The sequence below is a fragment of the Lissotriton vulgaris genome, chromosome 9 (assembly GCF_964263255.1).
Source record: "Lissotriton vulgaris chromosome 9, aLisVul1.2, whole genome shotgun sequence".
NCBI lineage: Eukaryota > Metazoa > Chordata > Amphibia > Caudata > Salamandridae > Lissotriton > Lissotriton vulgaris.
Window position 1 is genome coordinate 715,850,802 of NC_141697.1, and position 22,465 is coordinate 715,873,266.

The 22,465-nt window shown below is 46.1% G+C and overlaps 1 protein-coding gene and 1 pseudogene across 1 annotated transcript in view; both read left to right on the forward strand.

Moving 5' to 3' along the window:
• The window catches only part of CLPTM1 (CLPTM1 regulator of GABA type A receptor forward trafficking), a 405,433-nt gene that overhangs the window by 270,361 nt on the left and 112,607 nt on the right, over positions 1-22,465 (forward strand). The window contains exon 11 of the mRNA XM_086938446.1: positions 20,064-20,159. Within this exon, the coding sequence (XP_086794572.1) occupies positions 20,064-20,159 (96 nt within the window). The remainder of the gene's footprint in view (positions 1-20,063; positions 20,160-22,465) is intronic.
• Positions 3,883-4,971, forward strand: LOC147692159 (mortality factor 4-like protein 1; annotated as a pseudogene).

The following is a 22,465-nucleotide window of genomic DNA, read 5'->3' on the forward strand; positions in this document are numbered from 1 at the left end:
CACCAGCTCGGGATCTTCTGACCCATGGGATAGTAAGCAGAGCTTTATCACTGAATCTGAGAAGTTTGACTGGATGATAGTAAGTGAACTTTGAAGATAGTTAGCTTGAGCGTTTCCCCATCAGTGGGTTACGAGTTAGACAGCATATTTGGAAAATAATTATTTTTCAAACATGCAGCCAATACAAAGAACGCAAAAGGGGAGAGCAGGCAGTCCCAGAAGGAAGATTGCAAATGAGATTGGCTGCAGTATTTTGAACAACTTGAAGTTTTGATAACAAAGTCTCATTTGCAGAGGCTAGTAGGGCATTGCCATAATCCAGTCGGCTTATGACAAGATTCAGTGCCAGAGTTTTCCTTGCTGAAAAAGTGAGTAAAGGGAAGGCTCTCTTCAACAGGTGCCTCATGTGGAAGCAGGAGCCAGTGATGCACAAAACCTACTCTTTCATGGTACACCCAGGTTCTTGACTACCTGTTTGGGTGTTGGAGCATTGCCTAGTTCTGGTGGCCACTTGCCGGAGACCCAGTGGTGATGGACCGTACAAAATAGAATTATCTCAGTTGATCCTACATTCAACGGAAGGCAGTTCTCCATCATCCAGGCAGCAATTGCTGTCATCCTTTTAAGAAGCGTTCTTTTGCTTTGACTAGGTCTTTGTGGAAGTAGATGACCAGCTGTGTGTCAATCGCATAGGATAGTATTTTGATGGTCTTTTCCAGGGGAGGGGTGGGGCAACAAATATGTTAAAAAGCGTAGGCCGGAGGCAAGAGCCCTGGGGCACCCCCTTGCCCATCATCATGGTGTGAGATTTGTAGGAACCCAGGCAGATGGTTTGTGTTCTGATAGTAAGGAAGTCCCCAAACCATTGTGGGCTGTCCCATGGATTCCGATCTCTTGCAGCATTTGAAGCAGCTAGGGATGAGACCCAATATTGAACGCTGCGGACAAATCCAGCGTCACATTTCTAGATGATATATTCGCATCAAGACACTGTCTTGTGTGGTCTGTGACCGCCACCAACGCGGTCTCTGTGCTGTTCTAAGGGTCTGAACCCAGATTAAGGGTCCAGGATCCTTTTAGTCTATATCATCCATAAACAGTTTATTTGTCCTTCCAGCAACGTCCTCACAAGTGGGAGTGGTGAAATAGGTCGATCGTGAGATTGGTAGATGCCATATTGACCTTATTTTGAATTGGTGTGACCTGAGCCACTTTCCAGGCCGAGGAGATTTTCCCATGTTGACTGATTTATTGAACAGTGAACATATTGCAGGTGTGAACTGATCAGAAAGGACAGCTAAGATTTTGGGGATGTATAGCCAGAGGAAAGCCTGATTTGGTAGATACAAGCACTCTCTGAATAAGCTCAGGCGGGAGATCATTCAACTTTCCTAAGCTGGTGTCACCGTTGGAGGGTGGTTAGTTGAATTTTAACTCCCCATGTGCCTGATCAGACAGGCTAGGGAAGTTCTGACAAATGATATTGATTTTATCCTCAAAATAATTAGCAGGCTAATCGCATAATGCTTATGAAGCATGGGTTTCTTGGGAGCAGGCACGAGGGTTAAGAAAAGCTTGATCACTTTGAATAGCTCTTTGGACGAATTTCCAGCCTGTCCGATTTGGATGGAGACACCGGCGTAGCTAGGGGGGGGGGGGGGGGGGGTCCACCCCAGGCGGCACCATTATTGAGGCGCCGCTGCACGGGAGACTTCTTTGGGGGCTGGGCTCCGAGTTGCCAACCTTACAATCTAAACTGTATTTATTCGCCGTCCGCACAGTAGCGCGGTATGCTTTCACTTTCGTGAGTCCATGGGAAGGAGCTCTGCTGAACTCAGAATGGCGCTAGGGGGCAGGTCTTGGCGAGGTCACAGCGGGCGCGGTAATAAATACTGCGGCCCGCTGCATCACGCGCGCTCGACCCAGCCTGTTCCACCATGGCCTGGGTGGCGGCAGGGTCACTTAAACACCCGGGCAGACTGCGGCTGCCGGAGTGGTTCGCTCGCGTCCCCAGAGCACCAGGAACTGTGCAGATGAGGTGATCTGGGCAGCCCGAATGAGCCTGATGTGGGAGGCCGGAGGCGTGCTAGGCGGAAGGCATCGCGTGAAAAGCAGGCCACAGATGCAATTTCTTTTCAAGTAAGTGTGTGCCCAGCCCTGGTCCGGAGTTAGAGTGGGGCCGCAGGGCGTAACTTGCTGGCAATAAACAGTTCCAAATTATCTGTTCTCCCGGGTTTGGTTTGCATTCCGACCTCCTCCAAGATCAAAGCGCGGCGCAGGGCTCGTTTAATGAATTCTTTGTTGTCCCATTAGCCCCTGGAGATCAGAAGGTGTTTGAATTTTTTCAAGGCGTGGCGGAAGAAAGCGATCTATTCTATAAAAAATATAAATCGCACTTGAACTGTCCGATTTTTCCACCAAAACGACATGATGGCTCTGAGGATTATATTTTTCACAGAAGCTCGAGCCACGTTTTGTATGACCAGAGAAATGGAAATGAAACACACCACCACGCATGGAGAGGTGAATAATGAAGTAAAATCTACGATTGTGTGTTTCTTTAAATAGATGTGCACAGTTATATACTGCTCTGTTAAGTACCATTTCAACATTCAACTTTTTAATTTTTCTTGAATGTCAAAATAACTTTTTAAACTGTATGAAAGCTGATCGAATTTTTTTCAACTTTAGCTCTGACTTACCCTAGCTTAGCAGGACTGCCTAGGAAATGCTGTTTGTTACTAAATCTGACTCTTAAAGGACGATTATAATCAAGCCACACACATAAAGGGAACGTCTATGGCAGGCCAGGCTCTGACGGGCCTGGACCGGCAGCTCGTGCCGGTCTCCAGCTCCTCTAGGTTAACGGCAGCTCACACAGCAGGGGCTTTTAGGAGACCGAGGAAAAGAGGGAGAGAGAAAAAAGATCAAAGTGCGAGGGAGGGAGAATGGTGTGGCTAGAGAAAGACATAAGCGATCAGAAGCAGAAGAGAGAGGGAAGAGACTGAGAATGGATGGATGAAAAGATAGAGAGCAAAAGAAGGGAAGGAGCAGGGCTGGCTTGGACATTTTTGCCAGCCCTGCTCTGAGTGAGCTTCCAGCTCTATGCGGAGGTTCTTGAAATTTTGAAATCCATTAGGGATTTGTCAGGCTCCCCAGAGCACACGAGGAGCGACTTCACAAACCTTTTGTGGTTTGACCAAAGTAGGAGCGTCCCATCCCAAGTCCATCCATGGCTGCTCAGGCAATGATCGGGTGAAGAACGCCATTCCCATCTCTAACCCTGCCCCATCGGAGTCCACACCTCATCTCTCGGACAGGCAAACCGAATTGCCCCGTCCATCGTTTGCTTACAGCCTGAGCCTGCCTGCCTACAGCCAGCCTTGCACTCCAAAGTCGCTGCCTGCAATGGAAAACCCATAAGCGCAAGGCCAGAACTAGTTAGTTATGGGAGCCCAATCTACTGCCTCTGAAGATGTCCAGGGTTTCATCAGCAGGCAACTGACATGCATACCTGGATGATAGTAAGACAATAAGTTTATAATAAGTTGACAACAATTTGATAATCATGTGACGTGGATACATTCAGATAGTCATGATGGGTCATTCACATATTGAAGGATAGCCACTGATGAATAGGACATCAGCACACTTTGTAGCATTGCTGAGTGCATGCTCGAGGCAGAGACTCAAACTCTAAACTCTAGGCTATTTTCATGTTTTGCACAGTACAAGCTAATGCACAGACAGGTTGTAAATACACTCCACACCAGGATTGAATATAGAGTACACTTGGTTATTTGTATAATTTATTCAGTCTAGGTAAACTTGCTGGCGAGTGTCACTAATAGTCGTTGAAATGTCACTCATCAGGTAGTATAAATGGCGCCGAAGCAGGAGCCCAGGCCCAAATTTACTGAAGGTAAATTAAAAAGCACACCGCCTGCTTTTGAAGGAAAGTTGCATCAGTGCAAGGTTTTTTAGTAAGGAGACTCCAGATTTATCACTGCTTGAGTTGAGAAGGGAGCGCATTTTGTGTTTCCACAGACCTCTCCTTTATGAAGCCAAGTGTGTGAAGGTTTCCATAAAGGAGAAACGGGTCAAGTGAAATACATTATACATTACAGCGGTTGGAATAAGAACTGGGATGAGTGGGTGCCAGAGAGCAGAGTACTCAACTACGTGGAAACCAACCTGCAGAAGGAATTCAGAAGGCTAATCAGGAGCAGTATACAGAGGGGAAAATGAGAGGTGCAGCACCAAAGAAGTCCGGGGGTCCACAGCAGAAACCTGTGGAAGTAAAAACGAAGAAAAATAAACCGAAAACTCCAGGGGCTGGAGAAGGCAGTAGTATGAGTGAAGCACCTCAACTACCACGTAAGAAGAGAGCCCGTGTAGACAACAGCGTGGAAAATGAGGAAACTTTTATGGACAGAGTTGAAGTTAAAGTAAAGACTCCAGAGGAGCTCAAACTGTGGCTGGTTGATGACTGGGGCTTGTTAACTAGGCAAAAGCAGCTCTTCTATCTCCCTGTTAAAAAAAAGTGTTGATGCCATTTTGGAGGATTATGCAAATTACAAGAAATCGCGAGGCAACACGGGTAACAAGGAGTATGCAGTGAACGAAGTGGTTTCTGGAATTAAGGAATACTTTAACGTGATACTCGGCACACAGCTGCTGTACAAGTTTGAGAGGCCACAGTATTGTAATTCTGGCTGATCATCCAGATGACACATGTCACACGTCTCTGAAGCGCCTCCCCTTTTAAGACTGTTTGTCTGTATTGGTGCAATGCTTGCCTACACACCTCTGGATGAGAAGAGTCTGGCTTTATTATTGAACTATTTGCATGATTTTCTGAAGTACCTTGCGAAGAATGCGCTAGTATTGTTCAGCACCAGTGACTATGAAGTTGCATCTCCTGGAACCACCACTGCGTGCCATAGACCCTGCTTGGAGCGAGTGAGGTAAGCGGAGAGCAGCAGCAGATTCAGAGGGGTGGGTGGCTGAGTCTGTGGACCATCCATAGCTGCCAAGGTTTCAGATTGCTGTGTGTGGCACTTTCAGAATTTCATTGTAATTATGAGTGACATTTCATCATCTAGAAGTCACACTTTCTCAGGGGCAAAAATTAAAATCCCTCATGTATGTGCATGTAACTTGCATGATCGAGGTAACTATTAGCAGCAATACTACGTGTCTCTCAGACATCTTTCAAGTGCTCACCGGCCTTTTTCTCCAAAGATTTGACGCTGGATTTAAGAGGAGCTACCTTATCAAAAGCTGAATTTAAAGCTCTATGATAATCTAATAGTGCTTGATCGACCTCGAAGTCTTCGGAGGTTACAGACAACTTCAGCTCCTTAGCAAATGTCAGGGGTACGTTTTTCTGCCAGTGTCTTGAAGTGCTTTTATTGACTTTGGTCATCTTTTCAATCTCGTTTACCTTGGAAATCTGGAAAAAGATTAATGAGTGGTCTGACCAGAGTGAAGGTTGGGGGATTCGCAAGTCAGAGATATGTAGTTCATAGAAAATTAGATCCAGTGTGTTCCCCGCAACATGAGTTGGACCATTAGCTTTCTGGTGCAAGTAGAGCATACATAAATCTGAAATAAGCTGTGCTACATCTACTTTTAGGGGGTCTTCACCATTGTAATTAAAATCTCCCAGCAAAAGAAACAGTTGGGATGTCATAACATGAGTTGCAATATGTTCTGTTAGGCACTGACTGAAACCTTTTTCTTTTTTTGGGTCCTAGAGGTTGATAAAATAAAGCACCTTTCCAGCAGTACTTGGTGGAGAGTTTAATTTAAAAAATACATATCAGAGTGTAAATCGTCTGAGACTGTGTGTTTAAAAACAATGGCTATGCCACCTGTCCTGCCCTCTCTGTCCAATCTAGGCATGCAATAGTTGTCAGGGAGATCCAGCATAACTGCCGGTAGTGTGGTGAAGCTCAACCAGGTTTCAGGGACCTGACATTACAGAGAAGGCTATTAAGATGTATAGGAGCACAAGAGTGAAAAGGAAAAAGAGTAGTACCTGTTGGATCTGTGAAAGCGTCATCTGACATATGTATGCAGTTGTTGGCCTAAGTACATCGTGGAGGAAGTGAAATTTACACTATAGAAAGGCTATGGGGCCTTCTGTATGGGGGTGGAAAATAACTACTGCAATGTGTTCCTGTAGGCGTAGAGGCTCTGTGCAAGTCATCAATTTTATGTAATGCTTCAGAAGAATAAATATATCTGGTAGGATTCTGATCTCTGGTGTAAAAGGTGCAAGGTTTCTGGCGACGGTCGAGCATCCGCTGCATAGTCTCCTTTATATGGGAGATCAGTAAACTAGTAAAGCAACCTGCTAGAGCGCTAACCCTAAGATGGCTGCTCTATGCGGGGCAGAGTAAGGGACAAAATGGCACCCCGCTCTGGAGCAGTCCACAAAACAAAATGCCACAAACAAATTGTTCGAAGCATATGAGCTGCAAGTTACACACTATACATAGATGGCCACCAAGTGTTGGGCCCAGATGTTTGCAGTTTGTTTCTGTTGTCGAAAAGTCTTTGGAAGTCACAGGACAGGTGACTCCTCCTTTGGATCATACTGCGCATGGCCATCGGCTCCATCCCCAGATAGTTTTTTTCCGCCACCGGGCTCGGATGTGTATCCAGCACTCCGTGTTGGAAACTATTTCCTTCGACGCGCAATCCTCAACCGCTTCCAGAATTTAGTTTCGAACACGTTTCCAGTCGACGCTACTCTTCAACATCGAAGATTTCGATTCCGGTCGACGACAGCCTTCAGGCCTAACTAAGCCTCGACTCCAGCTCATGGAAACGACGCCATTTAAAAAGTGTCCTCAATGTGGTCGAAGTTTCCCCACACTGACCTTCACGAGGTGTGTAACCTTTGCCTCTCCCCGGAGCATGAGGCCAGAGACTGTTCCGCTTGTGCCTCCTTCCGCTCCAAGAAGACGATCCGGGACTGAAAAGCTGGGAGAACAATAGCTCGATCTTCAGCTCCGATTCCAGACGACATCTTCCCAGAGGGCGTCGACGTCCCAGAACAACATGGCGTCAACAACAACTCCGAGGCAGAAGATTCCTAAGTCGAGGACATCACTCCAGCACAGCGGGTCGTAAGACAGAACGTCGACCCCGACCCTTCTTCGACAGTCAAAAAAGGCTCTGGTCACACCCTTCCCCTCGGGCTCGGGTGCGCACTGAGACACTGCTTCTACTGCGCCACCTTTCGGGCCCGGCTAAGAAGCTAGCTAAGCCTTCCCGTGACTCTGGCTCCAGTCTGCTTCCCCACGGTGCCGGCACACACCGGCACCAAAAACGACCTCATCACCTACCACGTCGGCATCAAAACAATCTGCGCCAAAACATACCGTTACTCCCTTGGCACCGAAACTCATGTCTGAACCAAGCAAACATGCTTCAGATTAAAAAAAGACCATCGGATCCGAAAAAACCATCGGATCCGAAAAATGCACCGGAACTGATAAAACCATCGGAGCCGAAAAAAAACATTGGAGCCGAAAAAGACTCCTGCTTCTGCCAAAAAACCAAAAGAAGCTACTTCGGTGCCGAAACCTCCTTCCGCACCAAAAGATCGGCCTCCTGCAGAGGACTTATTTCACCCAGACCCTCCACAAAAGACTCTGGTTAAAGATCCAATAACTGGTCGATTAACTCGAAGTTAAAAAAAAAAAAAGACCACTGGATACACCTGCACCGGCTCCTCATCCAAAAAAGGACATGGCTATCTCTCCTCTAAAAGCTCCTTCCCCTTCTCCACCTAGGCCATCACCACCTGTGCCCCCACCACAACATTCCCCTACATCTTCTATCATACCAGATGATGACAACAGGGATGATAACTCTGATGATATAGGGGGAAAAGCAGATGATCCATCTATTCCTCCAGGTTCATCTGACCCGTGGGATGATTGTAACACCCCAGACATCCCAAATGTCCCTCAAGACGACATATACCCCTCTAGGCCTTCCCCACCAGAAGACCCTATGGGCTTCAATCAATTAGTACACAGAGCTGCGCAGTATCATGGGGTGGACATGCAATACAGACCCTGTAGATGAAGACTTCCTAATGAATACCTTTGATAATGCACAAAGATCCTCATCCATTTTACCCATGCTTAAAGGAGTGATTAAGCATGCTCCTGAAGTCTTCAAAGACCCAGTTAGAACTCGGGTCATAAACCCACGAAGAGAGAAGAAATATAAAGCTGCCCCTTCAGACCCAGCATATATTAAAGGCCCAGTACCACTAGACTCGCTTGCGATTTCCTATGCACGCAAAAGAGCAAATTCACAAACATCAGGTGAAGCTCCCCCACCAGATAAAGCGTCTAAGCTCCTTGACACATCGGGGAAAAGAACTGCGTCTCTAGCAGCAAACATGTGGCGTATTGCCAATACACAAGCATTATTGGCAAGATATGATAGGGCACATTATGACGAATTAGAATCATTAATGCAGCACCTCCCTGATAAGTACAAAGATGGAGCAAATGAACTTATCCAAGAAGGGAAAAATATTATAAACCCCTCCCTTAGTTGTGCAGTTGATGCAGCAGACACTGCCTCCAGAGCAGTTAACACCAGTGTTTTGTTGCGTAGACATGCCTGGCTACGCATATCTGGGTTCAAAGTGCTATACTTAACCAACCCTTTGATGAGCAATACTTATACGTACCCGATGTAGATGTATCCCTTGAAAAGATGAAAAATACAGATACGGCCAAATCTATGGGAGCCCTGCAGTCGCAGGCTCCCAGACGTTCATTTCGCCGCTCATCTTAGAGGCGCCACCAGGGGACACTCTCCTGACACACCTAACTCGTACAAAGCCCCCACACAAACCACCTATAGTAGGGCTACCAAAGGGGTGGTTACAGAGGTAACAACAATGAGGGCAGAGGTACAAACAACAACTCCCGCTCTGCCTCTAACCCTGCCCAATGACTTCCCTCCCCTTCCCCTGCCCCATTCCACTCCTGTCAGGGAAAACTACAACAACACTTACCAGCCTGGGAAAACATCACATTAGACAGGTGGGTGCTTCAAATAATTCAGTCAGGTTACTAACATCCACCCCCCCCCCAACATACCACCCAGGCAGCGTCCAATGTCACAGGAACATTTGTCACTGCTCAGGCAGGAAGTGATATCCCTCCTGCACAAAAATGCAATAGAAATAGTCCCAATGCATCAGCAAAACAAAGGAGTATACTCCCTATGTTTTAATCCCAAAGAAGGACGAATCTCTAAGACCTATCCTAGACCTCAGACCTCTAAACATTTACATACAGTCTGATCATTTTTATATGGTCACACTCCAACAAGTCCTTCCGCTCCTGTTACAAAACAACTTCCTTGTCACTCTAGATCTCAAGGACGCCTACTTTCACATTCCTATCCACACAGCGCCCAGAAAATATCTCAGAATTGTGCTGGACGGGCAGCACTACCAGTTCAAAGTGCTCCCATTCGGAGTCACAACAGCACCAAGGGTGTTTACCAAATGCCTAGCAGTGGTAGCAGCACACTTAAGAAGACAACATATTCACGTCTTCCCATACCTTGACGACTGGCTCATAAAAGCTAGCTCATACAGCCAGTGTGTACAATACACTCATGCTACGATTGAACTGCTCCACGACTTGGGATTCACAGTAAATTACACCGTCACATCTGCTACCTTCACACATACAACAATATCTTGGCGCTACAATAAACACCAATCTAACACTAGCCTATCCCTCTCCAGCCAGGATAACAAGTGTACAAACTCTCCTAACAAGATTCAAACTACAACACTTGCTTCCAGCTCGAGTGTTCATGCAGCTCATAGGAATGATGGCATCTTGCATATTTATAGTACCTCACGCAAGACTGCAAATGCGTCCACTTCAAGAGTGCCTAGCATGCCAATGGAACCAGGCTCGTGGTCAATTAACAGACCAAGTGTTGGTAGACAGTCTGACTCATCGTTCTCTGCAATGATGGAGCACCAAAAACCTTTCAAAGGGCCGACCGTTTCTAGAGCCAGTTCCTCAAATAATGACAATGGACGCATCCCTCTCCGGCTGGGGAGCTCACCTACTGCATCACACCATGCAAGGCAGGTGGACACCGCAACAAAAGTTACTCCACATCAACCACTTGGAGTTACTAGCTGTTTTTCTAGCCCTAAAAGCATTCCAAAAACAAGTATCAGGCAAAGCTGTCTTAGTCCACACAGACAATGACAGCCATGTACTATATAAACAAACAAGGGGAACACACTCTCTGCAGCTCTGTTAGCACAGCAGATATGGAGATGGGCTATACCACTTAAGATCTTCCTCTTAGCCCAACACGTTCCAGGAGTACAAACCACCATGGCAGATCCGCTAAGTCGACAGACACAGCAGATCCACGAGTGTGAACTTCATCCACAAGTTCTTAAACCGTTCTTTCAAATGTGGGGACAACCTGAGATAGACCTCTTTGCCACCCACAAAAACGCGAAATGCCCAAACTTCACTGCCAGATATCCACACCCGCTGTCCAAAGGCAATGCGATGTGGATGAACTGGTCAGGACAATTTGCGTATGCTTTTACTCCTCTCCCACTACTTCCGTTAGTGGTACGCAAGCTACAGCAACATTCCCTAACACTCATTCTAGTTGCTCCAACTTGAGCCAGACAACCGTGGTACACAACGCTGCTGCAACTATCTGTGGTACCACATCAAAAACTAAGTTTATCTCCACGCCTATTAACACAGTACCATGGAGAGATCAGACACCCGGACCCAGCTCATGAACGTTATTAAAGAAGCTAGACGTCCCACTACTAGAGCATGGTATGCTGCTAAGTGGAAACGGTTTGTGATATACTGTCAAAACAACCACATAAATCCTTTAGATGTGTCTAATCAACACATCATAGGATATCTATTACACCTTCAAAAGTGTAATTTAGCCTACACGTCTATCAGACTCCACCTTGCTGCCATTGCAGCATACTTACAAAATAGGCAACATCTGTCTTTTTTTTTTTAAAGTATCTGCTATAAAAGCTTTCATGGAAGGACTCAAAAGAACAATTTCTCCCAGAACGCCACATTCACCAGTGTGGAACTTAAACATTGTTCTCACACAGTTAATGAGACCTCCCTTTGAACCGTTACATAAAAGTGAATTGTAATTCCTAACTTTGAAAGTAGGTTTCCTAGTAGCTATTAATTCTCTCAGAAGAGTTAGTGAACTACAAGCATTTACCATTCAAGAACCCTTTCTGCAAATGCATCATCATAAAGTGGTTCTACGTACTAATCCTAAATTCCTTCCAAAAGTCATTTCACCATTCCATCTAAATCAATCTGTTGAACTGCCCGTCTTTTTATCGCAGCCGCAAACAGTCGCAGAAAGAGCTCTACACACCTTAGATGTCAAAAGAGCATTACTGTACTACATCGAAAGGACACAAACTTTTCGTAAAACTAAACAACTTTTTGTGTCTTTTTCACCACCACATAAAGGCAACCCCATATCAAAATCGGGGATAGATAGGTGGATTGTTAAATGCATACAAATATGTTACCAGAAAGCCAAACGTACGTTAACAATTCCTCCAAAAGCCCATTCTTCAAGGAAAATAGGGGCGTCAATGGAATTCTTAGGGAACATTCCCCTAGATGATATAGGCAAAGCAGCTACATGGTCTACACCGCACACATTCACAAAACACTATTCTGTAGATGTGCAAAGTAAACTACAAGCCACTACGGGCCAGGCTGTACTAAAAACTCTGTTTCAAACAACTGCAACAGATACGGGTAGTCGCCGCTAAAGGTGGGTACTGCTATACAATCTATGCATAGTGTGTAATCTGCAGCTCATATGCCTCGAACGGAAAATGCTACTTACCAGTATGCATCTGTTCTTGGCATGTAGAGCTGCAGAGTTGCACACGCCCACCCGCCTCCCCGGCTTCCTTTATCTGTTCCAGTATTATCTTAATTAGATACAATTCACATGGACATCACTACTTCTTGTACAGCTCCATCACTTCCCTAATGGCGAAAAACAATCTGGGGATGGAGCCGATGCCCATGCGCAGTATGATCCAAAGGAGGAGTCACCTGTCCTGTGACTTTCAAAGACTTTTCTACAACATAAACAAACTGCAAACATCCGGGCCCAACACTAGGTGGCCATCTATGCATAGTGTGTAACTCTGCCGCTCTACATGCCAAGAACAGATGCATACTGGTAAGTAGCATTTTCCTTTCTCCTCACACCTTTCAAAAGTGCCCCATAAAGTGCAGAGGTGCCGGTAGTGAGTGCAAAAGCCAAATCTCTTGAGCATGGTAAAGTACTATAATGGGACAGGTAATATTGAGTTGTAGTTCTTTAAAAAAAAAAATGCAGGAGCCATAAAAACATAGGAACACATAAAATACACACAGCTACAACAACATAACATGCAGTATAAATTATAAAAGATTTAAAGGAGAGGTCTGGCAACCTTACTTATCCGCTGCACGTCTGCTGTATAGTCTCCCTTATATGGGATATCAGGAAAGTACCAATGTGAACAATAATTTGTCAAGCCAGACAAATGTGTTAAAAGGGACCCTGCACATCACATTGTGCAGTAGTACGTACTGGCAGTGCAGCAAGAATACCATGTTCGAGGCATGTGGGCTGCTGAATTCATATCTGTGCATAGATCGCCGCCTAGTGTTGGGTCCGGATGATTGCACATTGTTGTTCTGGAAGAGTCTTCGAAGTATCACGAGATAGGTGCCTCCTCCCCTGCACTACAGTGCGCATGGGCATCCTCTCCATCCTCAGATTGTTTTTTTCCGCCATTGGGTTCGGATGTTACTATCTTAGCTCAAGTTAGGAAAACTTTCTACAAAGCCAAAAGGCTTTCGACAGCGTCGGTATTGTTTCGTTCGGTACCGATAACTTTGCTTCGAGAGGACATCAAGGAATCAGACAGTTTTTTTTCCACATTCGACCCGATCTTCGATCTACGATGGAAAGAAGCCCATTCAAAAGGTGTCCACTTTGTAATGCAAAATACCCGCACATCGAAGTCCACCCGGTGTGAAAGAAGTGCCTGTCCCCGGATCACAACGAAGCCAACTGTATGGCCTGTGCCCGGTTCAGGTCTAAGAAAACTCTTCGGATTAGACGCGCGGCTCGATTGGAGTCGCAGAAATCAGCGCCTATTCCAGAAAACATCTTCGGGACCGAAGACGAGGTCGTTGATCTCGAGGATCGGGAAGAACACTCCGATCCGGTTTCGGGCCATGACTCAGAGTATGACGCCGAAGATGAAGAAGTATTAGAAGAAGACGAAAACGTCGTCGAGGAGATAGGAGACAACGCGGAGGCCCTTGGGGCTGTAGAAGATAGCTTAGGCGAGGAGCTAGGCCCAACCGGCTATACGGGGGCCGACGATGAGGCACTCGATAAGGCTCAGGTCGAGGGATCGCCACAAGGCCTTACCCGAGATCTACAAACTCGTTCTACAGCCCCGCATAAAGGCCCGGCTTCGAACATATATAAAGAGCCATCGGTATGGAAACCGCCATCGGTCGATCCAAAGAAATCGAAACCATCACTGCCAAAACCGAAACCAAAAGTGCAGCTGACTCTGGTAGGTTCCAAGGCCTCAAACCCCTCGGAGCCGAAGAAACAGAAAAAGGCCGTCGATACAGAGAAACTCAAAAAGGTCATCGAGCCGACGGTTGGGGCACCGAAGACCAAGGTCAAGGCTGTCGAACCAACGAAGCAGACACCGAAGGGAGTCGACACACACAAAAGGCTCGAACCGAAACAAGGGGTCGATCCTCGGTCGAGGCCTGCGGACAAGACAAAGACTGGCTCCAAGGACCCTGTCGAGTCCACGCAGCCGAGCCCATTCATAGCCAAAGAGGTGTCTGAGTCACTCCAACGCATCAAAGATAAGGATACCGCGGTCGGGCCGAAGAAGGCCCCAACACCAAAGCTGGTCGGAAACGTTCAGACCGCATCAACACCAATCAAATTCAGGTTGCCACCAACAGTGCATCCGAAAATGTTCGAACCAAAAAGAGGTATCGGAGCCATTAAGAAAGTGTCGATGGAAGTGGAGGCTACAGAGGAGCCTGAAGAACAGGAGTCGAGGCAGTTCGTCGACTCGGAAACTGGTAGACTGTCTATATATAAAAGGAAAATAATACCAGAAACACCCATGGAGCCATATAAGATTCCCTTAAAGAAGAGGGATTCAACAACATCGCCAATTCTTGTGGAACCTCTCCAATCCTATGGACAAGAACCTCAGACTTTTTCACCCACATACTCAGATGTGGATGCAGGGGATGATGAAAATGAGGATGACCCTTATCATGTGGACACTGATCCCGATGATCAAAACCAACCATGGGCAGACCCAGCTGACCCAAGGGATCCGCAGACTGCCCCTGACACACATGTATACAGTGTGAAAACATCTCCTACTGAGGACACTACTACCTTTAACGCCCTTATTGAAAGAGTGGCAAGTAACCATGACGTGCTACTACATGCTGACCCTGTGGAAGAAGACTTTCTGGTCGACACCTTTTCCACTTCAGAAAGAACAGTCGAGACCCTGCCCATGCTCAAAGGGGTCCTTAAGCATGCTGGTGACATTTTTAAGGAAACCGCCAGGGTATTAAACCCAAGAATTGAAAAGAAATAACGACCGGCATCTGTGGACCCTACTTATATAAGGGGACAGTTGCCATTGGACTCATTAGTCGTTTCTAATGCACGTAAGAGAGCAAACTCACAGACTACAGGTGATGCTCCCCCTCCCGACAAGGAGTCGAAAGTACTAGAAACTTCAGGAAAAAGGGTGGCAGCGCAGGCAGCTAACATCTGGCGCATTGCCAACACTCAGGCACTCTTAGCCAGATATGACAGGTCCCATTACGATACCCTTGAGACACTGTTGCAACACCTACCAGATCAGTACAAGGAGGGTGCAGAACTACTAATCCAGGAAGGAAAGCTTATAACCAATGCTTCCATCAAGTGCGCGATACACGCAGCTGACACTGCAGCCAGGGCCATTAACACTAGCGTCACGTTAAGGAGATATGCCTGGTTGAGAATCTCGGGATTCAAACCAGAAATACAAACTTCTATCCTCAATCAGCCAGTTAACCCTGACTACTTATTTGGACCTGAGGTTGACACCGCCCTTGAAAAAATTAAAAAAGACACTGAGACTGCAAAGTCTATGGGGGCTCTGCAGTCACAGCAGTTTCGGGGTGGCTCCTTTCATCGCTCCAATACTAGAGGACCTTCAAGAGGCCAATCCACACAACAGACACAGTACAATAAAGGAGGTACACAATCCACCTACAATAAAAACAACAGGGGTGGATATCGTGGAAACAACATCAAGGGCAGGGGAAGAGGAAAAAACAATTCCAGATCCTCTGCCAATAACCAGTGACGCCCTGTCACTGCCCCCCGACCATGTAACACCTGTCGGGGGGAGACTACAACAGTTCCTGCCGGTCTGGGAATCCATCACCACAGACAGGTGGGTGACAGACATTGTCCAGTACGGGTATTGTCTGGAATTAACATCCACTCCACCCAACATACCACCAAGACACCGTCCTATGTCCGCAGAGCACTTACACTTATTGCAGCAAGAGGTCGTCCGCATGCTGCAAAAAGGAGCCATAGAGCTCGTGCCTGTAGAAGACCAAGGCTCAGGGGTGTACTCTCTGTATTTCTTAATACCCAAAAAGGACGGGTCTCAGACCTATACTAGACCTCAGGCCTCTAAACAGATACATTCTGTCAGAGCATTTTCATATGCTCACCTTACAGCAGGTTCGGCCGTTACTCAATCAGGGAGACTTCCTCGCAACACTGGATCTAAAAGATGCATATTTCCATATACCCATACACCCATCACACAGACAGTATCTCAAGTTCACTATTCAAAATCAACATTATCAGTTCAAAATCCTCCCTTTCGGAGTAGCAACAGCACCCAGGGTGTTCACAAAGTGCCTGGCGACAGTAGCAGCACACCTAAGGAGACAGCACATACATGTCTACCCTTATCTGGACGACTGCCTTGTTCAAGCAAAGACGGCCCAGCAGTGTGCCAGCCACATGTACCCCACCATTCATCTTCTTCACAGTCTGGGATTCTCACTGAATTATCCAAAGTACCACCTTCAGCCCGCCCACGTACGGCAGTATCTGGGCGCAACAATAGATACTCTGGCAGCCAAAGCGCAGCCAAATTCAGTGAGGATAAACAGCATGCAATTTCTGATACAAAAATTCAGACCTCAACACTCTTCCAGCAAGAGTGTTCATGCAGTTGATAGGCATGATGGCCTCCTGCATCTTCATAGTCCCGCACGCGAGGCTACATATGTGTCCGCTTCAGGAGTGCTTGGCACGTCAGTGGAATCAGGCTCAAGGACAACTGAAAGACCTAGTGTTGGTGAGCGGTCGGGCATACAACTCTCTGCATTGGTGGAACCCACAAAACCTTTGCAAGGGCCGACTGTTCCAGGAGCCTGTGCCACAGATTATACGGACGACGGACGCCTCTCTCCAGGGATGGGGAGCTCATGTACTCCACTACACAGTGCAGGGACTATGGACAGCACCACAACAGAAGATGCACATCAACCTTCTGGAACTAATGGCAATCTTCATGGCAATGAAGGCTTTCAAAGTACACTTGTGCAACAAGGTTGTGTTGATCCGGACGGACAACATGATTGCCATGTACTACATGCAGAAGCAGTTAGGAACACACTCTCCACAGTTGTCTCATCTGGCTCAGAGCATGTGGAAGTGGGCCATTCAGAGGAACTTCTTCCTCATGGCAGAACACCTCCCGGGCAAAGACAACCAGATGGCTGATCTGCTCATTAGACACAGCCACCAAATGCACGAGTGGGAGATACATCCATCAGTACTCCAGCCGTACTTCCAGCAGTGGGGTCATCCAGAGATAGACCTATTCGCCACAAGAGAAACACAAAATGCCAAAGCTTCGCCGCCAGGTTCCCACATCTGCAGTCACATGGCAATGCGACATGGATGAACTGGTCAGGCAGGTTTGCGTACGCTTTTCCCCCAGCACCTCTAATACCGCTGTTGGCACGCAAGCTGAAGCAACACTCGATGACACTCATCCTTGTTGCTCCAACGTGGGCACGCCAGCCATGGTACACCACACTAGTAGAACTTTCCGTGGTACCTCATCAAAGACTGCGGCTAACACCCAGACTTTTAACGCAGAGCCATGGCGAAATTCAGCACCCAGATCCGCAACAGCTCAACCTGGCGATCTGGCTCCTGAGGTCTTAGAATTTGGCTACCTCAACTTGCCACCAGAATGTATGAACATCATCAAGGAGGCAAGAAGACCCACAACCAGAGCATGTTATGCGGCTAAATGGAAGAGGTTTGTCATATATTGTAACGATAATGACATTAACCCACTGGATGCATCTATTCAAAACATTATCTGTTATTTGTTGCACTTATACAGATGTAATCTGGCGTACAGTTCCATTCGTATACATTTATCCGCAATAGCAGCTTATCTTCAAAACAGGCAGCACCTCTCACTATTCAGAGTGCCTGCCATTAAAGCTTTTCTGGAGGGACTCAAAAGAGTGATCCCTCCCAGACAACCACCTTCACCTGTATTTAACCTGAATGTGGTCCTCACCAGACTGATGGGACCACCTTTTGAACCTCTACACTCTTGTGAGATTCAATTTCTTACCTGGAAAGTTGCTTTCCTTGTAGCCATTACCTCACTAAGAAGAGTTAGTGAACTCCAGGCACTAACCATTCAAGAGCCATTCATACAGGTCCACGCAAATAGAGTTATACTACGCACCAACCCTACATTCATGCCTAAAGTGATTTTGCAGTTCCACATGAACCAAACCATAGAACTGCCTGTTTTCTATCCTAATCTAGAAAATGTTGCAGAGAGATCTCTAGACACATTAGACGTCAAAAGAGCTCTTATGTACTATATAGACAGAACGAAGAATTTTAGGAAAACAAAACAACTGTTTGTTGCCTTTTCTCCACAGCACAAAGGCAACCCCATTTCAAAAGCAGGAATAGCCAGATGGATCGTTAAGTGTATACAGATTTGCTACGCAAAGGCTAAACTCACACTAACCATTCCTCCAAGAGCACACTCCACACGTAAGTTAGGAGCATCCAAGGCTTTCCTGGGGAATATTCCTTTAGAAGAGATATGTAAAACAGCCACATGGTCCACTACACATACATTTACGAAACACTACTGCGTAGATGTGCATTCACGACAGCAGGCAGCTGTAGGACAGGCTGTTCTCAAAAGTCTTTTTCAGACTGCTGCAGCTGGCACGGGCAGCCGCCGCTAACAGGAGGGACTGCTATATAATCTATGCACAGATCTGAATTTAGTAGCCCACATGCCTCGAACCGAATTTGCTACTTACCAGTATGCATCTGTTCTTGGCATGTAGGGCTGCTGACATTCATATCGCCCACCCTCCTCCCCGGCGCCTGTAGCAGCTGTAGAATTCAGATTTACTCTGTAGCATGGACATCACTCACTGTATTACACTCCATCTCTGCCACAATGGCGAAAAACAATCTGAGGATGGAGAGGATGCCCATGCGCACTGTAGTCCAGGGGAGGAGCCACCTATCTCGTGATACTTCGAAGACTCTTCCAGGACAACAATGTGCAATCATCCGGACCCAACACTAGGCACAGATATGAATGTCAGCAGCCCTATATGCCAAGAACAGATGCATACTGGTAAGTAGCATATTCGTTTGGTCCGAGATATTCCTATGATCGATAGGGGCATGATGTTCCACAATTCTAACGCCTGTCCCAGACCCTCCAGCAGCTACCCCAAAGTTATTAGTGGCTAGGTCTCTCCAGGATCCACCTGTCTGTCCCTGTGGACAAGACTGCTGTTGCTCCAGCTCTGTAGACACACGTACCAGTTGCTAACGCACCTGCACTATGTGCTCCCCTCTTAGTGCTACCTTGTAGGCCTCCCATTCAGTTGCCTTGGTGCCCGCCATTCCAGCCTTGCATTGAAAGAAGGAAGTTGCGTACTCTGAGATGTGGCTTTGGAAGGCTTTGTCTGTCATGGCCTCTGCCAGTAGCTGCCACTGAGGAACCCTGAGCCAATGTCACCTAGGCGTTACCGCCAACAACAACGGGGAGTGATGTCGGATATTTTGATTTAGGTCGTCTGAGGTCTTATACACCTCAGCATCGGCCCTGCAGGCAAACCTATAATCTCTGGCTGTACCCCCCCATGGATATGTGAGTAATGAGTATGTGTGCTTTACTGCATCTAGTTGATGCCAAATATCTTCCAGGTTAAGTTCCTCTGTTGCCGTACCCAGCGTTTTCTGTATGAGGTTTATATCCTGGCTTTGGGAAGTGCATATCTAGATGCCTGGCCTGGACACAATTGAATTTGCCTGCCTAATTAAGGGCATCTTTATGTAGGGAGCAATAGCCCATGTTAAATATGGAAAGAAGGTGCTGTCCTCTACATTAGGGGTGTTGGGGTTTACTACTCAGATGTCAAATCTGTGTAGGAGCTCCACCACCACATCATATTTACTCAACATGCCTTGTATTGAAGGTTAAAATGTCCTTTTTCTGTGAAACCCACAAAACTTTTTTTTCCAACCAAAAATAATGTGTTTTAAGGTGTGTTTCACTGTCAGCCCAACCATTGTTGATTATTGTCAGCAAGTTAACATGATGAAGATACTGATGAAGGATTGCAAAATGCACGAATGTAACTTTACAATTTTTCAAATCTTTTGCTTAATCGATAATCTTATAGACTAATCTAGTTGCTTTTCAGTATAATTGACAAGATTATTCTTTGTCAGTTCTTATTTAATAGGTTGCTGGTCTCCCTTGCAACTCTGGTTTCGTTCTCATGTATTCTTTTTTTTTCCTCCACCAGCTGGACAGAGAAAATAAGGTGGCTGGCATCTTCCCCCGACTGACCTGTAAAGACAAATCTACCTACATTCAGTCTTCCACCAAAATTTATGACGATGTGAGTATGTAAGACTATTGGTTGGTAATCGCCACTCTTTGAATGTTTATCCTTGACTACTTCGTAGAATCGGCTTAGAATGTTAATGCCTTCAACTGGATCCCTATATACATGTAGGAAGCTGGCTCTTTATATAGTGGACCAAAACGAGTCACAAGCATCCTGGGGACAAGGGAGAACAGCTGGTTCATCGGTACCCAGCTGAGTGGGCTTGGGGTAAAGTGGAAAGGTCAGCTGGGCTCTGTGCATCCTAGGGCCTTACAGTCGTCGGTCTCAATAAAGCAGATATCACCTCCAACCAAAGTAAAACAGTGAGAAATAAGACAGTCAGAGACATAAAAGCCATGTTACTCAACTCACGCTATTTAATCAAACACAATTTAGAGATGGCTGAGATGATAGAAAGAATCAGAAAATGTAATGTGGTTGGAAGCGCACACCTCAGCGACCGCCCTGGTAGCATTTAACTCTTTTGAGATGATAGAAAGTCATCGCTTGGATTTCGTTTTTGTAACTGAAACTTGGGCCAATGATGCACCTGACCCAGATTTATTACAAGCATTCCCTATTGGTTTCCAGATCATTAGAGCAGATAGAAATAACAAAAGAGGAGGCGGACTAGCCATCATTTTCAAAGATAGTATATCTATAACAACATCTTCATTAGGTACCACACAGGACTGCAAATTGCTATCTTTTCAGATACAACTCAGTCCTAATGACTCTTGGGGTGGCCTATTAATTTACTATCCACCTAGAGCTCAGACCCCTCTGGTGGACAAACTCACTCCTTATCTAGAATCCAGCATCAACTATGCAGATTATACCACATTGGGCAATTCAATCACCACTTAGAGAACGTTCTGGACTCTAAGAAAGCTGAACTTTTCGACACCATGTCAAGTCTGGGGATGGAGCAAATGGTCAAAGAGAGCACTCCTGTCGCTGGACATACACTGGACGGCCTTTTTACCTCCAACCCCAAGATCAAAATAAGGGAGGTCTTACCAGTGGTATGGTCAGATCATAGAGCCATTGTGTTTACCATCAAGGCCGCACCTCAGCCGAAGACAGGGATTAATCTATCAGAGACACACACCTACTGAGATTGGGCAAAAATTGACTCTGATCGCTTTCAGGCATCTCTACTGACAAATAAGCCTAATCTACAGGTTAAAATCGATTTGGCAGTACAGAATATACCTTCTTGGATTATCAATGCAACCAACACCATAGCCCCACTAAAAAACACTGTTTCAAGAAGGAATAAACCTTCCGAGGCATGGTTTTCCAATAGACTAAGGAAACAAAAACAGCTCTGTAGGAGAACAGAAAAACAATGGAGACAAAACTATAGTAAAGATTTGAAAAAGTATTACGCACAGGCACTAGCCACCTATAAAAAACTGATCACAAAGGAAAAAGTAACTATTTTACTACGAAAATCTTGGCTTCTAAAAACTCAAGCAAAGCTCTTTGCTACCGTCAGAAAATTAGCAAAAATGCCGTCCAAATCCAAATCTGATAACAGTCCAGACTTTTGCAACATTCTTGGCCAGGCTTTCATGGACAAGGTGGAGCTGGTCTACAGAACTTTTTCCAATCTCTCCAACGATTCACCACCTAGTAGGAGTGACCTGCCCCAAGTTATTATGGATTCTCCTTCTCCCCACCAACCAGAGAATAGATCACTGAAACTATATTAAGCACTAAATCTGGGGCACCGTCTGATCCGTGTCCCCCAAAAATTCTCCATCTTTTTCCAGATATCCTCAGTGAACAATTAATTGAGCTATTCTCTGACATCATACTTCACGGGAAGTTTCCTGCAGCATGGAAGACAGCTTCTGTAGTACCATTGCTGAAAAAACCTCATCTGGACCCTGCCGAACCCAATAATTATCGACCAATCTCCAGAATCCCGTTTTTTTCTAAGGTTCTGGAGAAAGTGCTGAACATCCAGCTTTCGGCTTATATCTCCACCAATAATTTACTCGACCATTCACAATTTGGATTTAGAGAGCGCCACAGAACCAAAACTGCCTTAATCACTGCAGGCGAGGAGCTTAGGAAAACACTGGATGAAGGTGGGAAGGCCGCCCTGATATTGTTAGATCTGTCGGCGGCCTTCGACACTGTCAGTCATAACATCTTAATCTCCAAATTGTCTGATATGGGCATTCAAGATTCTGCCACAACTCTTTTAACATCTTACCTCACTGAGAGATCCTTTAGAGTCGAACTTAATGAATCCAGCTCTCAAACTTTTAATCTGCAATGTGGAGTACCGCAGGGCTCGTTCTTAA